The 16,042-nt window shown below is 48.4% G+C and overlaps 1 protein-coding gene across 1 annotated transcript in view; it reads left to right on the top strand.

Annotated features, from left to right (window-relative positions):
- PIK3C2B (phosphatidylinositol-4-phosphate 3-kinase, catalytic subunit type 2 beta) overlaps positions 1 to 16,042 on the top strand; it is a 42,643-nt gene that overhangs the window by 21,941 nt on the left and 4,660 nt on the right. The window contains exons 14-28 of the mRNA XM_008577361.1: positions 168 to 310; positions 1,572 to 1,760; positions 2,982 to 3,075; positions 3,236 to 3,330; positions 3,789 to 3,969; positions 4,776 to 4,883; positions 5,533 to 5,625; positions 6,462 to 6,591; positions 7,161 to 7,297; positions 11,072 to 11,241; positions 11,757 to 11,913; positions 12,280 to 12,389; positions 13,302 to 13,503; positions 14,029 to 14,153; positions 14,989 to 15,106. Of these exons, the coding sequence (XP_008575583.1) occupies positions 168 to 310; positions 1,572 to 1,760; positions 2,982 to 3,075; positions 3,236 to 3,330; positions 3,789 to 3,969; positions 4,776 to 4,883; positions 5,533 to 5,625; positions 6,462 to 6,591; positions 7,161 to 7,297; positions 11,072 to 11,241; positions 11,757 to 11,913; positions 12,280 to 12,389; positions 13,302 to 13,503; positions 14,029 to 14,153; positions 14,989 to 15,106 (2,052 nt within the window). The remainder of the gene's footprint in view (positions 1 to 167; positions 311 to 1,571; positions 1,761 to 2,981; positions 3,076 to 3,235; positions 3,331 to 3,788; positions 3,970 to 4,775; positions 4,884 to 5,532; positions 5,626 to 6,461; positions 6,592 to 7,160; positions 7,298 to 11,071; positions 11,242 to 11,756; positions 11,914 to 12,279; positions 12,390 to 13,301; positions 13,504 to 14,028; positions 14,154 to 14,988; positions 15,107 to 16,042) is intronic.

The raw sequence follows: 16,042 nt of genomic DNA, 5'->3' as shown, positions 1-16,042 counted from the left end.
CTTTCCAAATAACTGCTTTCTCGATACAATGGGGGGGGGGGGGGGGGGAGGAAGGGGGCAAGGCAGGAATGCTGGGGTGTGAGAGAGAAGCTGGAGATCCAGGTAGGTGGCTGCCCCTACTAATACCGCCTATTCTCTTTCATTGTTTCTCTGATCCCATCCCTTAGATTGACTTCCCTACCTCGGCCTTTGACATCAAGTTCACCAGCCCCCCTGGAGACAAGTTCAGCCCCCGCTATGAGTTTGGCAGCCTCCGGGAGGAAGACCAACGCAAGCTTAAAGACATCATGCAGAAGGAGTCCCTGTACTGGTGAGGCCCAGGGCATCCTCTGCAGGGGCTCAGTCCCCCCACTAAGTCTATCGTGTTCTGTCTGATCTTCTTTCACCTCCCAGCACCAGGTCCCTGTTCTCCTGCTTTGGGAGCAGAGGTGGGATGGGGTTGCATTTCCACCTAGGTGGGAAGTCGTGGCAGCCCCCAGCCCTTTCTCCATGGGCTGACATTAGGAAAAGTGGAAAGGTGAGGGTCAGGAAATTAGATCTGGGAATGCCCATCCCCACCCTGGGGACTTGCTCCAGACTCGGCTACCCCGGAGGACCAGAGCTTTGCCCCACACCCCAGATATGCTGTCTATTACTTGCTGTCCATTGGGGCAGCTGGCCCGACCACTCTGCCCCCACCTCCTGCCCCTTCCATGCCAACAGCCTTTGCATTTTTATGGCCCTGTCACTTTCCAAAAAGGATCAGGTGTCAAGGCAAGCTGGCAGCTCTCAGGGGTAAGCACGTCCAGGGGCTGAGCTCATTCTTTCTCTAGGATTGGAGAAGGAGGGGTGAGAATGGAGAGCTGGAGTAGCCGGTGGGATTCAGGCTCCTCCCCTGCCTGTTCTCTCCACGTACCTCTCTGGGTCTTGCATAGTTCTGTGCTCTATTGGGTGGTGCATACAGGAGAGATGGGGCTCATCTCTCTCCCTCATGTTCCACCCAGGATAGCCAGAGTAGCTGAGTGACTACAGACCTCCCCTGCCCCCACCCCTCTGCTGACCCCTCACTTCATTAGCCCCTCAGCTCTCTTCTCCATTAGACACCTGATCCCAGGCGAGACCCAATTAGCTGCAGGTCTTGTAAAACGGACAGCTGGCCCCAGGAGGCCTCTCAGCTGCCTGGACCCTGAAGTGTGGGGACCACTGCCCTCTGGTGGTTCCACTTGGGAGTGGTGCCCTCAGGGCATCCTCTGGAGGGGTTAGTGGATTTGGTGCCCTTGGCCCATGCATTCTGCCTCAGTCTGAAATGACCCTGAGTCAGGATCAAAAGTAAGGGTTGGGCTTGGTTCCCTGGTTTCCCTAGACATACTGACTTAATTGGCATTGGGCATGACCTGGGCATGGGAAGTTGACCAAGCTCCTCCGGTGATTGTAATATGCAGCCAGGTTTGGGAACCACTGAATTTCACTGTGTATAGCATTCTCTTGGTGTGTAAGTATTCCACGCTCTGGCTGACTCTGCTGTCTCCTACTGCCCCGTTATCCTCTTCCTCCCCTCCCCCTCCCTTCCTCCTACCCCTTTACTCCATCAGGCTCACTGATGCTGACAAGAAGCGCCTGTGGGAGAAGCGATATTACTGTCACTCGGAGGTGAGCTCACTTCCCCTGGTGCTCGCCAGCGCCCCCAGCTGGGAGTGGGCTTGCCTGCCTGACATCTATGCTCTCCTGAAGCAGTGGACCCACATGAACCACCAGGATGCCCTGGGGCTCCTACATGCCACGTGAGTTGTACCACCCACCTTTCCTGACCACGATCCTTGCAGGAGCCAGGGCTTGGCATGGCCCATCCCTGAGCTGAGCCAGCCCTGGGGAAAATGGTAAAATGGGCATGGATATTCAGGGCTCTTTCATTTCTCCCTTTTGCTTTTTCTTTGTCTCATCTTTTCCCCCAATGTTATAAACATTTTCCAAACATACCACAGTGGTACAGTGAACACTCATATGCTCACCACCTGGACTCTACCACTAGCATGTGTGCTGTTTGCTTTATCGCAAGTCAGTGCACCTATCCCTCTGTCCATCTATCTCTCCACCCATCGATCTATCTTTTTTATGGATTTTTTTTTGGTAGCCAGCTGATACTTTTTTATGGATTTCGAAGTCAATTTCAAACATTATAAACTCCCTTCTAAATACATTAGCATGCATATCATTAGAGCTCAATATTCTTTTTTTTTTCTTTTGAGGCAAAATTTACATATAAGGAAATGCCGAAACTATACTTGTACATTGACTGAGTTTTGATGAATGAATACACCTGTGTGACCCAAGCCCTTATCACTATTTTAACAGTCCCCTCTTCCGTCTTTCCCTTGAAGGGCTCTCTGGAGACACCGGGTCTGAGTCTAAGACTGGGTAGCCCTTCCTAGGTGGTACCCAGGATTCCTGGCTTATTTCATGCTACTCTCAGTAATCACAATGTACCTGTCCATGTGACCTGCCTTTAGGACTTTTGGAGGTGGCAGTTTTGCTAATCTGCTAAATGAATTCAGCCAAGGTTATTGGCTTACGTAAAATTCTCTGATTCTCTGTTATTTGCCTGGCAAGCTTTGCATTAAAGGATGTTACTAAGACAAAATAATGCTTCAACCCATACAAAACCTCTTTAATTTTGAGAATTTCTGGCACAGTGGTAATCAAGGAAGAGATCTTTGGGAGTAGGGTTGAGGGCTTTATCCCATTTTCTTTAAATCATTCAAGGAATGAGAGCAGCCACCTTCCTGCTCCTCCATGGCCTGAGGTAGACTCTGACCATGGGGGAGGGCCATTTCCAAGGGTTGCTATCCAGGGAAGGTGCTCATTCTAGTGGCTTTGGCAGATCCTGGGGGATATTGCCTTGTCTGCATCCATGGCTCTAAAGCCCAGGTGTGAGGGTGCTTGGCTCACACCTGTGCCTCAGAGATTGTGACTGCGTTGTCAGGATACTGGGCTCTGTTTTGCAGCTTCCCAGACCAGGAAGTGCGTCGTATGGCTGTCCAGTGGATCGGCTCGCTCTCAGATGCTGAGCTGCTGGACTACTTGCCCCAGCTGGTGCAGGTGGGTAGATTGGCCTTCCCTCTGGTTCTGATGGTCGCATCCCCAAGACCCCGTGTCAGTCTGCATTCTGCTCCTTAGAACCCAGGATCCCCAGTAGGATAGGAATAGGTGTAGATTACAGGTAGTTAATAAAGCCTCATATTCCCTTTTTCCCAAATAGGCCCTAAAGTATGAGTGCTACCTGGACAGCCCCTTGGTGCGCTTCCTGCTGAGACGAGCTGTCTCTGATTTGAGAGTGACTCACTACTTCTTCTGGTAAAACTGCATGCAGAAAGGTGGGAGATAGATGGGTGCCCTTCACATGGGAGTATTGACTCTTAGGCATGCCGGGGTGAGGAGCTGGGTTGCCTGAGTACCAGTCTGCTGCTGACTTACCATGTGGCCTTGGACTAGCATCTTTTCCTCAGGGGGTCTCAGTTCACTCTCATGTAACACAGTGAGGAGCATCCCTCCTTTCCACCCACATGGCAGAATGTAAAGGCGAAATGAGATGCAGAGGGGCTTTGAGCTCTACTTAAAGACAGAGTGGGCACCGACTGGGATCTCTGCACAGATGAACACCTCTGTATAAGCTATGCATACTGAGTGTATCTTCCTTCCCAATTTTGGGGTGGGTTTCCAGTAAGTTGGAGCTGGGTCTAGCCCCTTCTCCCCTTACACCCTTGCCTGTGATCCCTTGAGTGCCCAGACTGCCCACTCCCTCTGACTTGCAGGTTGCTGAAGGATGGCCTCAAGGACTCTCAGTTCAGCATCCGCTATCAGTATCTGCTGGCAGCCCTGTTGTGCTGTTGTGGCAAGGGGCTGAGAGAGGAGTTCAACCGCCAGTGCTGGCTTGTCAATACCCTGGCCAAATTGGCCCAGCAGGTCCGGGAGGCCACCCCGTCTGCACGGCAGGTGAGTAGGGTGAGGCTGCTTCTACCCATTTGTGATCAGGGCTTCTGCAGCCAGTCCTTAACTTCTTAGGCATCCTGAACAGCAGGGTGGTACTTGACCGTCTCTGATTTAGGAGCTGGAGAGAGGTGACCATCTGTAACCTGCAGGCCACAAACAGGCAGTCTGTAAGCTGAATACAGCCCATGGCTGTGCTTTGTTTGGCCTGTAAAATATTGACATTTTTATTTAGCTGTTTGCTTTGAAGGCTAAGCACAGTTGTGTAAGTTGTTCACTGCACAAGAGCACCCAGCCAGAAGGTACCCAGAGGCAAGTAAGGGCTGAATTCCAGTTATATTTTGTTCACTATGCTGTGAGCCATGGTTCAGGTCTGATGCCACCTAGAGGGACCACCTTTATGTGTTTGCACAAAGGCACTATATTAGGCCAGCAGTATTCCTGATTGCTGACATTTTAAAATTGAGATTTTATATTAAAGTCCAGATTGTTAGCTTTTCTTGGCAAAAGCCTGAGCACACTTCCTCCTTGAGATACAGCCTGCCTCTCAGGTCTGTGGCCTGCTTCATGCTGTTCTATCACTTGCCTAGCCTCTCTAGGTATTAGGACTTGCTGCCCATGTACTATCCCAGCCTGGGATGTGGGTGGGATGGTTTTCCTTTTAAGGGTCTCCTGGTGGTTCTCCACACTTCTTAGGTGGTGCTTTTCATACCAACCACTACTGGGCACCCACCCTTGGGAGAGGCCTGGTTCTGAGCAGAGCTTATGGGACCCCCTCTTCACCCATCCTCTCCTTCGCCCCTGCCTTTCAGGGAATCCTTCGCACGGGCCTGGAGGAGGTGAAGCAGTTCTTTGTCCTCAATGGCTCATGCCGCCTGCCGCTCAGCCCCAGTCTGCTCGTTAAGGGAATTGTGCCCAGGGTGAGTGACTGGTGGGTTTGGGGCTCTCAGGGTGGGGAGGGCTCAGTGGAGGTGAGGTCCTTGCTGACGTAGCTGTCGGGAGACATGAGGAGGAAAGCCGTACCTGCGGCCTCTTCCCAACCCTAACGTGTGTGAACTTTTGCCTGTCAGCGGTGCAGGGAGAGGAACTGGGTTGGAGGCTGGGTAAGCATCTCTCCCTGATGATGGTGGGGATGAATTTGGGGATGGTGATGATGATGGCAGCTATCATCTGTCATTTATGGAGCACTCTCTGTGCCCAGCACAGTTCTAACTGCTTTATGTTGGTTGCAACATTTCATCCTCATGACCCTTGTGAAGTTGGTACTGCTGTGAGTCCGATTTTACAGAGGAGTAAACTAAAGTAACTTACTAGAAGTTAGACAACTAGTAAGCTGTGTGCAACAATCAGGTGTTGGAGCTGATATCGGAATAAGCTGAACTTGGGTGATGGCACTGGGGAGAGGAGGAAGGAATGTGGGTTCCTGAGAAATCTGGAAGAAACAGTGAGCAGGTCTTGGCAGACTGGCAGCAGGCAGGGGGGCAGCATCTTGATCCAAAGTGGAAAGATCATTTTCCTTCTGGGGCATGGGTCACCCTGACCCTCGTCATACCCTGTCTACCATGGCAGGACTGTTCCTACTTCAACTCCAACGCAGTTCCCCTCAAGCTCTCCTTCCAAAATGTGGATCCACTGGGCGAGAACATTCGTGTCATCTTCAAGGTGAGAATACTTTACTCAGGCCTGTTGGGATGAAGTGGTGGAGAGAAGGAGGGAGCCCAAGGGTGGCAGAAGCAGCCCCGGGGCAGTTTTCTTCCCACTATTCCCAGCTTCCTTTTTAATATATGAATGAATGAGACTAATTCTGCATGGCCCCAGAAAGCTAAGACAGAGTGTTAGGAGGTATAGGGAGGCAACTGACAGCTCAGTGTACAGAGTGCTTTCTAGGAGGCAGAGCTACCCCAACAGTGGCATGGGTAAGGTGGTGATCCGCTTGTCCCTGGGGGTATTCAAGCAGAGGCTTCATGACCGTGTGGCAGGGATTTGAAGAGGAAATTAATATATCAGGTGCAGGTTGGACAAGATGAACCCTAAGGTCCCTTCTAACACTGATATGTCCACGATTCTGAGAAGTAAATGACAGTCTCAGGGCATGTAATCTAGAGGGGGAGACAAAATGCACGTGCATGACTTAGTAATTTATAATATATATTTGCTGTGTGTCCGTTCCAAATCCAAGGTAAAAATGTTCAAGTTTAAAACAGGCCTCATGGTCAGGAGGGCTGCATGTGGGAGGAGGAAGCTGAATTCAATTGAGGTGGGGGTGTGGGATTGAGGGAAAAGCCAGAGTACCGCATGCGCAGACCGTGCAGGTGACCGACCCATCTCTGCGTCTTTGGCATGGTGTGAGCTGAGTGAGCGGGTCAGAGGTAGGAGGTGAGAGAACTGGGCATCCCTCCCTGTCACTGTAGTTTGAGCCAAGGTTGCTCACCTGGGAGGTCTGGGAGCCGGGGGGAGGCAGTGGAGATGGGTTCTGGTCACTCTCTTCCTCCATCCAGTGTGGGGACGACCTTCGCCAGGACATGTTAACCCTGCAGATGATTCGCATCATGAGCAAGATCTGGGTCCAAGAGGGGCTGGACATGCGCATGGTCATTTTCCGCTGCTTCTCCACTGGCCGGGGGAGAGGTCAGTTGGGATCTGGGGAAGGGGGAAGGAAGGTGGGGAGATAGGTGGTGTGAAGGGGACCCCTTTCTTTACTGCCCTTCCACCCATTCCTCAATACGAACTGTGTACTCCTCCAGGATAATGAAAAGGGCAAGATTGTTGCATTAGAAGCTGTGGAATGGCATAAAAAAAGAAGGCAGGGGAGCGAGACTGTTATAAAATATGACAGACTTGAAGTCATAACAAAAAAAAAAAAAAAAAAAAAAAAAAGCTGGGTGATGGTGACATGTGAACTTATGATACCATTCTTTTTATTCTTATATATATTTGAAAATTTCCATAATAAAAAAATAAAAACAAAAAGGGGGAGCAGCTATGAACTGGAGAGACCCAAGAGTCACAGTGTGGAATATGAGACGTGGAGAATGATCTTCCTCTCTGCCATTGTCCTTTTCCTGTTATTATCAGACTTTGTCCAAATGCCCTAGAGCTTAGTTGATGGAGAAGCAGCCAGCACAGCTCTTGCAGTCCTGCCCCTGCAGTCCCCTTTGCTCTGCTCTGCAGCGTGATGCCGGTTCCTCCTCTCACAGGGATGGTGGAGATGATCCCCAATGCTGAGACCCTGCGCAAGATCCAGGTGGAGCACGGGGTGACTGGCTCCTTCAAGGACCGGCCCCTGGCCGACTGGCTGCAGAAACACAACCCTGGGGAGGATGAGTACGAGAAGGTAGGACGGGGGGTCTTGGGGGGCGAAGCTGGGGTTGGGCATGCCTACCTCTGGCAGACAGCTCTCTAAGCACAAGATCTCCACACACACAGAGAAGGCAGCTCAGCTTTGTTGGGAGGAGGACATACTTTATCCTGGTTGACTGGTGCTTCCGAATATCTAGGGGTGTGGATCAGATGACTGCTGTAAGCTGACTGGGACAGTCCCCTGGTATCAGACTGGGAAACCTTCATCAAGTTCCCCTGGCAGATTTAATCTCGTGGGAAAGAGGCCAGCTTTTGAGAACCTGCATGTATCCTCTAATTGTGGAGCCTGTTCAATTTCTCTTGTGCTCTCAGAGGGTTTCAATGATACTTACAGAACAAGAGTTGGTTGGAAGAGACTTTAGAGAGCATTTTAATCCAACCCCTTCTCTTCATGGATGTGAGTTAAGATTCACTCAGTTGTTCCTAGTTATGGAGCTGGTTCGTGGCAAAGCTATAAATTAAAGCCAGGACTGAGGTTAGGTATGAGGCAGAAATGATAGAAAAGAGGGATGACTGGTTCCTGATTGGATTAGATTAAAGAAGATTAGATTAGAAACAGAGCTTTACTCGGGGGGGAGGGCCTTGTTGGCGTGCTGTGGTCCATGGCCAGGCCACTTCGTGGCTGTAGTCTCTGGGTTAATTAGGGTGGGGGTGTGGGTGGAGGGAACAAATCACAATAACCAAACTCATAAGAGACTGGCTATATGCCAGATTGCTAATTTATATAAATTTAACTCCAAAGGAATCCAAATACTAATTTATATTAATTCATTTTCTCCCTGAAGGAAGACCGAGCAGGGCAGTCAAATTATAATCAGAATATTGTTTAGTGAGCATGTAATTCGATGACCTTCGATAGCTTAAGTGCTCGCACTCCCCAGGGTTTGATTCCCGGCCTGCGGTGCTCTTTGCACTCTTCTACGCCAGCCCATCCTCTCTCATTACTTCAGTACCACCCGTATGCTCAAGACTTCCAAAGCCATTCCCCTAGGCCTCTTCGCTGCCTCAAGCTTTGGACCCTGCAGCCACCTGCTTGCTGGACTGCTGCACTCACGTACCACCCATACCTCAAACTCAGTGTAGGCAAAACCGAGCATTCTGTCTCCCCTTGCTTCTTGAAGGCTACTTTTTGATATTCCCAACAGTAAATGGTACGACTGTCTGTGCAGTCACCCGAGCCAGAGCTGTAGGCCCCCTGATGCTTCATTTCTCTGTACCAAGCCCTGATGATTCTTCCCAGTTACTCAGCCTGTCCTCTTCTTCCCATTTTCTTACTGTTGCTTTTATTCAGCTGTTTGCTGTCTGTCCCTTGAACCAGTGGAATGTCTCTCCTCCTTCTACAGCCATCCTCTGCTTGATTTCAGAGATTTTGTTTGTTTGTTTGTTTTGTTTTTTTAAGTGCAAATCTGTTCATGTAACTCTGCTGCTCTAAGTTCCTCAAAGGCTCCCTGTGTCCTAACACATAAGTCTAACATTCACAGCATTGCACCCAAAGCCTTTTGTCACCCAGCCCCACCTGCCCCTGTGGTCTCATTTACTGCACCTTCCCATTTTATGCTAACTTATGCTTCAGCTTAGGGGGCTGCTTGCATTTCCTCAATACCTTTAGATAACAGTATTCCCTTTGCTTAGAAAAGCCATTTCTTCCCTTCCCCATCTCTCAAAACCCACCCCCTCTATGTTGTAAACTTCAAGGCCCTCTACCCCTGGAGAGAAATATTGGTTCTTTCTTCCCTCTTCCCAACCACATGTACTATTTATGCTAACATGTATTTTTCAGGAATTAGAAACCCACCAGGCAGAAGCACTGTGCTAGGTGCTGGTATTATGATCACTCCCTGCCAGTGCAATAAAGAGTCGTAAGAAATGTGATGGAAGTGTACACAACAAGAACACACATCAACCACATGTACTATTTATGCTAACATGTATTTTTCAGGAATTAGAAACCCACCAGGCAGAGGCACTGTGCTAGGTGCTGGTATTATGATCACTCCCTGCCAGTGCAATAAAGAGTCGTAAGAAATGTGATGGAAGTGTACACAACAAGAACACACATGAGAAACTAATTCTGCAGTTAATGTTTAACCTCAGTCTTTCAAAGATAGCCTCCCAGCTCTTCTAGCCTTTCGGCTAGAATAATGCTGGTGTTTTCTCATGATGACTTCCAGAAGAAAAGAAATAGAGAGATTTTTCTCTTGGCCACCTTTTCAGTAAAGACACTACCACACATCCTACAAGTGAAACCCCTTAAATCAGGAGAGCACCCCTTTACATGATGAGACTTCTTGCCAATAAGCAGCTAGCACCCTGTATAACTTAGGGAGGTGGTAAGAGTTTAGTCATTTGCCCACAGTCATACAGAATTTTCTGAGCCAAAATAGGACTTATTTAAGGTGGGAAGACAGGGAGAGGACTTGACGGAGATGCGGATCAAGACTGGGAGTTGATGGATTATGCTCCTGATTGAGGTGTTTCTTTTCATTCATGTATTTCCCTTAGAAATAGTCTTTTTCTTCCAGAAGGTGAATTCTGTGATTTCTTTACAAACTTTCTATTCTAAGTTTCCAGCATATTAGTCATTGGATTACAATTCGACAAGTAGCAGGGGGGAAGGGGGATTTTGTGTATAGCTAGTTTTGCAACAGGCCTTGTGGAATAGCCAAGAATCTGTTGGGAGAGAAGATTCATAAACCCTGCAGGACTGAAAAGACTAAGGAAGCACTGATTGAATGGTGAGGGCAGTGGGTCTGTGGGGGCTCAAAGGAGAGGAGTCGGTGTGAGCCGAGAAGGTCTGGAAAGAGGTGGGACTCATGGTGGCTCCTTGAAGCATGGGTGGAAATTTGTGGAGGGCAGCGGGGAGGACAGGCATTCTATGTCTGGCAACTTTTCTCTCATTCCTAATTGTGTACATTCCAGTTGGCTGTGACAACTATTGCCCTTTGCTAAAAAGTCTTTCTTGAGTTATTGGGAATTCTACAAACCTCAGAAAGAGGAGGTGTTCATCTGCTGATTCCATGTATTTTCACTTCCTGGAAAGACAGATGAGGGGACAGATATTGACCAGACAGAATAAGGTGGCTCTAACCCCTCTCTACCCCCCTCCTGCTTTAAACTCAAAAATATCTCTAACACATTTTACCAACTAGAGATGTCAGATTTTCAAGTGTAAAACACTCCCTAGAAGTGTTAAGCTGCCTCGGCTCTTCTTTGGAGCATGGTGTTTTTAACTAGATTAGCATTTAGCAAGAGCACTGGGATGGGAGTTTTATTTGGGGTAGGAAGAAGGACTCTGAGCAGGGTCAGGAGAGGACACTTAAATCAGCTGCCTTGGTAGCTGTACTTGAGTTAAGATCATCACGACCAGTTGGGGAAGTTGTAGACGTCAGTCTTCCTGTCTGTTAAGGTCTCCTCAATGTGGGCTACTCATCTGGGCCCTCGGATCAGTCCACTGTCTTTCCAACCAATCTCCCTAGGAGAAGGAAAGGCACAGGAGAATGGGAAATTCAGATGAAATGCATATAAACCTTTATCTCCTTCTACTCCATAAGATATGGGAGATGTTTCTGTGTGTTTAAGTGTGTACATTAGTACATGATGAAGGGTGAACAGGCAGATGTGAGGTGCTGTTGGGGTTCATGAGAGAGAGAGAGGCCAGGGCAGGCTGACTTCTGTCTGGCTGTGGCCCCTGGCATCCCTCCATGACAGCTTTCTGTCTTCTCCTCCCATCTGCTTTTACTCTTCTCAGGCTGTGGAGAACTTCATCTACTCCTGTGCTGGCTGCTGTGTGGCCACGTATGTCTTGGGCATCTGTGACCGACATAATGACAACATCATGCTGAAGACCACTGGCCACATGTTCCACATAGATTTCGGCCGCTTCCTGGGTCACGCCCAGATGTTTGGCAATATCAAGCGGTAAGTGGTCTCCTGAAGCCAAGATGTGTGTGTAGCATATGGAGTGCAGGGAGGTCACAGAAGTGGTTCAGAGCTGAGACATACACCCATGACGGAAGGGGCTGGACCTCAGGGCGTAGGCCCTGGGCTGAGCAGCTTTGGAGCAGAGAAGATGGATAAAGAGGCCAGGTCCTTGCAGGCTTTGCAGAAGAGGGTGGGGACCAGCTGTTTTCCTCCTTACTGAGGTCTGAGCAAAAGGAAATGAGCCCAAACTTCAGCAAAAGGGAATGTGATTAGATGTCCAGGAAAAAATATTGCTAGCTCACAGATAAGGAGCCAGTGAAGGGTGTGGAATATCTATCTCTGGGGATCTTTTAAAGTTAAGGTAGGAAAAAAGAAAAAGAAAAAAGAGGGAGCCCCATCTATCCAGGTTTGTACATGTGATGAAGGATAAGGGAAACTACCCCCAGTGCAGCCCACAAGGTGCGCTTCCTGCTGCATGTTGACCTTCTACCTGTATGTTCCCCTTGGCCCAGGGACCGTGCCCCCTTTGTCTTCACCTCGGACATGGCGTATGTCATCAATGGGGGTGACAAGCCTTCCAGCCGCTTCCATGATTTTGTTGACCTTTGCTGCCAAGCCTACAACCTCATTCGCAAGCACACCCACCTCTTCCTCAACCTTCTGGGCCTGGTGAGGAGCTCCATCCCTTTCTGAATGCCTCCTTCTTATTGTCTGGCACCATCTTTAAGACTTCCCTGTCTTGCTTCAAAGGATTTCTGGAGATCCGTTTCTCTGAGCCCCAGTTAAGTACCTGACTGCTCTAGATAAAGCAGAGATACAGACGACCTGAAGACAGTGGTGTCTATGGAGGTGTCTGCCTCCCTGCTCTAGCCTTTCAATTCCTGAGGCCCTCCAGCCACTGCCCACAGCATCTATCTACCACCCTGTAGAAGGGTTAGGGAGCTTAGCTATAGAAAATCTTGCCTTAGCGTAGAGAAGAAGAAAGAATTCCCTGTTGTTACAGGCACCCTTTCTCCTTCTTTCCTGTCCTTTTAGATGTTGTCCTGTGGGATCCCTGAGCTCTCAGACCTGGAGGACCTCAAGTATGTGTATGATGCCCTGAGGCCTCAGGACACAGAGGCCAATGCCACTACCTACTTCACTAGGTAACACCCTCAGCAAAACAGTGCTGCCCACCCTGAGTAATTCCCAGGCTGCCTGATTGGCAGGAGCAGGGCTGCGGAGATGGGAAAGGCTTAGCTCAGAAGGCAGAACCTAGAGTTGACAATGTGGGCCTGTTGTCCCAACTTTGGTTCTGACCTAGGTAGATCACTTTGCTTCTCTCAGCCTCAGTTTCCCATCTGCATTTTGGTGATGGTATTGCCATCACTCTTGTCTGCTTTCTCAGCAGGTCTCATTCAAAGATTTTGTCTATGAGGCAACGTATGACAGGATTTTGTAATAGATTGTAGCTCTCTCAGTCAGACCTTTCCCCCTTTCCAAAACAAAGAAGTCCATGGTTCAGTTTCCCCATATTTAATGTTTTTAATCACACTATGTATGAAAGCAAGGACATGTCTGTGTACTAATGCCTACAATTTTGTCCATGTAGACAATATCTCCATTTTATTATGTACTCTTTTTTGGGACTTAAACTAAATTTTCTCTGTTGGGTCTAACATAGGACTGCTCTTTTTGAATTGCAATCTCAAGATTGAACAGTGCTTGGTGAGGTTTCATTGTACTGAACCTTGAAATTAAGTTTGACAACAATATTTAGATATTTACAAGGTAGCCCTTCAGTAGAGTCCCTAATTCCTTTCTACCTTGGTTTGACTGTCTTTGCTCAGGTGGGCAGGGAAGGGAGATAAGATTCCAGGATTCACATGAGTACATTGCATGAGATAATAGTGTGCCAATCATGTGCTGTGTGAGGACATTAAATGGGGAAAATGATTTGATCTCAGTTGATTGTTAGCCTCGGAAGTCAAGGAATGTTCCTTCCAATAGTCCTGTTGAAGCAGTGGGATTGGGGTCCGTGGTTATATCCTTTTCTTCCTATCCTTTTGCACCAACAGGTTAATTGAGTCCAGCCTGGGCAGTGTAGCCACAAAGCTCAATTTTTTCATCCATAACCTGGCTCAGATGAAGTTCACGGGCTCGGATGACCGACTGACTCTTTCCTTTGCCCCTCGAACGCACACTCTCAAGAGCTCTGGCCGCATCAGTGATGTTTTTCTCTGCCGCCATGAGAAGATCTTTCACCCTAATAAGGGCTATGTAAGTGTTTTCTCTAATCTGACCCTCTCTTGCTCCCCACTGACCCCAGCTTATTAGGGTTCTGACTGGTTTTTCACACTTGAAAACTGGGCACTGGAGTTGACTGTACATTCTGCGTGGGAGCAATCCCAGACCACTTCACTCTCCTTTGCTCAAATGACTTGCCTAGAATCAGGGAGCTGGATTACATGGTTATTCCCTGAGTCAAGAGTCCTGTGAAATATGTGCAAGAAATCTTTGCTTTCAGATGACTGCATATGTGAAATCACCTTTTTTTTTTTTGGTCAGCTGGCCAGTATGGGGATCTGAACCTTTGACCTTTGTGTTATAACACTGCATTCTAACCGGCTGAGCTGACCAGCCAGGCCACTATCTATCATCTTTGCCTCCATTGGAGACACTCTTGCCCTCTTCCTTCCAGAAAGTAACAGCTCTCCCAACACACACACTTCTGTTCCCTTACCTACCCCCTTCACTGGGTGCAGAGGGTTTGGCAGGTATACGCTGAGATTTGGACCTTTGCAGATATATGTGGTAAAGGTGATGCGGGAGAACGCTCATGAGGCCACTTATATCCAGCGGACATTTGAAGAGTTCCAGGAATTACACAATAAGCTGCGGCTGCTCTTTCCTTCTTCCCTCCTGCCCAGGTAGCTGACCCCTTTACTCTCTGCACAGAAGGATACTGGGGAAGGGGTAGGGATGGGGGGTGGGCAGGACTGCAGGGGCAGAAACGACCTTTTTAGAATTAAGATCGACCTGTTTTACTTGGCCTGGTATTGAATTTGATGACAAGTGCTCCCCCTGCTGGCCGAGCTCTCCTGACACAAATCTTACTCTAGCCTTGAAAAGAAGCTTGAAAGTCACCCGACAGAAGGAAAGCATCCTGGGTGTAAATGCAGGGCAGTGACTGAGTCTGAAGATGACAGAGAGTAGAATGGTAGTTGCTGGGGTCTGGGAGGAGGGAAACATTATTATTTAATGGGTACAGAGTTTCAGTTTTGCAAGATGAAAAGAGTTCTGGAGATGAATGGTGGTGGTGATTGCACATCAGTGTGAATAAAGTTAATATCACTGAACTGTACACTTAAAAGTGGTTAAGATGGTGAATTTTATGTCGTGTATTTTATCACAGTTTTTTAAAACTATTTTTAAATTGCATTTTTACATTGATGGGAGACACTGGGGGCTCTAAAGCCCCTGAGGTAGTTCAGAAGAGCTACAGGACTCTGCCCAGCAGCTTGGTTTTCCTGTCTGGGGTCCTTGCAATCGTGAGGTGTGAGATGCTGAGCAGGTGTCAGACCTGGGCACAGACTGGGGGCCGTGGGAGGACTGCAGGCGGGTGAGGGGTCCTGGGAACGGGGGCTGTTGGGAAATGGGGGTCGGGTGACTGGAAATGCAGTAAAATGTGAAAAAAGCCTGTTGCTCCATTTTCTTTCCCCATCTCTGCCTTCTGCGTGCCCACTGCCCACCTTACCACGCCAGCTTCCCTAGTCGCTTTGTGATCGGCCGCTCCCGGGGAGAGGCGGTGGCCGAGCGGCGGAGGGAGGAGTTGAACAGCTACATCTGGCACTTGATCCACGCAGCCCCCGAGGTGGCTGAGGTGGGTGGGCTCACCTCTTTGCCTGGCTATCCCCATCGCTATGGCGGGTGTGGAGGAGGCAGGACCGGAAGGGTCTGGAGCCTCCTGGGAGTTGAGGAGGGGACTTGGCTGTTCTGGGTCCGCTGGCGGAATGGCCAGTGCTTGAGTTTGCAGAGGATAGGAGGGGTCTGGGTCCACAGTGATTCCAGCCTCACAGGGTCATGCACGTAAAGACAATTAAGCAAAAACTTTAATGCAACCAGGCACAGGGAGAGATATTTACCAGTCACTTGTGACCCCAGAGTGACTGGAGTGATCAGAACCTGAGGAAGGAAGGAAGGGGCTTATCCTTGAGGAAAAGGAGCTTTTTTAGCAGGTTGAGTGCGTGTATCCCCTTAGATTTTTTTTTTTTTAAACAGGTGGTATTATAATGGCCCTCGTAGAGTCATCAGGAATCCATCCTTGAGGAAAAGGAGCTTTTTTAGCAGGTTGAGTGCGTGTATCCCCTTAGATTTTTTTTTTTAAACAGGTGGTATTATAATGGCCCTCGTAGAGTCATCAGGAATCCATTACTCTAACAAATCATCTCACTCTATTTTCCATATCCCCTCCTATTTGTCCATATGCAAGTATAATATTTGCAGTTTTACAGTGATCATAGCTTAAATATAATTCTATATTCTGAGTTGTTTTTCTTTTAGCATTTGTAGTAAGCATATGCCATAACTTTAAATATCTGTACCAAATTAGTACATTGACTTGCAGTACCATAATCTTCTTAACCATTTGCTTTTTGAAAGATATTTAGGGGATGTCCTTTTTTCCCACAATTAATGTTCAAGTGGGTAATTTTACATATTTAAGTTTTTTTTGTTTTAATCCCCCCCCCCCCATTGGTTAGGAGACATTTCAAGAGTGGAATTCATGCTTTGTCCAAAGGCTGGCTCTGGCATTTCA

The sequence above is a fragment of the Galeopterus variegatus genome, unplaced genomic scaffold (assembly GCF_000696425.1).
Source record: "Galeopterus variegatus unplaced genomic scaffold, G_variegatus-3.0.2 Scaffold1498, whole genome shotgun sequence".
NCBI classification, from domain to species: Eukaryota; Metazoa; Chordata; class Mammalia; order Dermoptera; family Cynocephalidae; genus Galeopterus; species Galeopterus variegatus.
The sequence above is the reverse complement of the archived record's forward strand: the minus strand, read 5'-3'. Positions and strand labels throughout refer to the sequence as shown.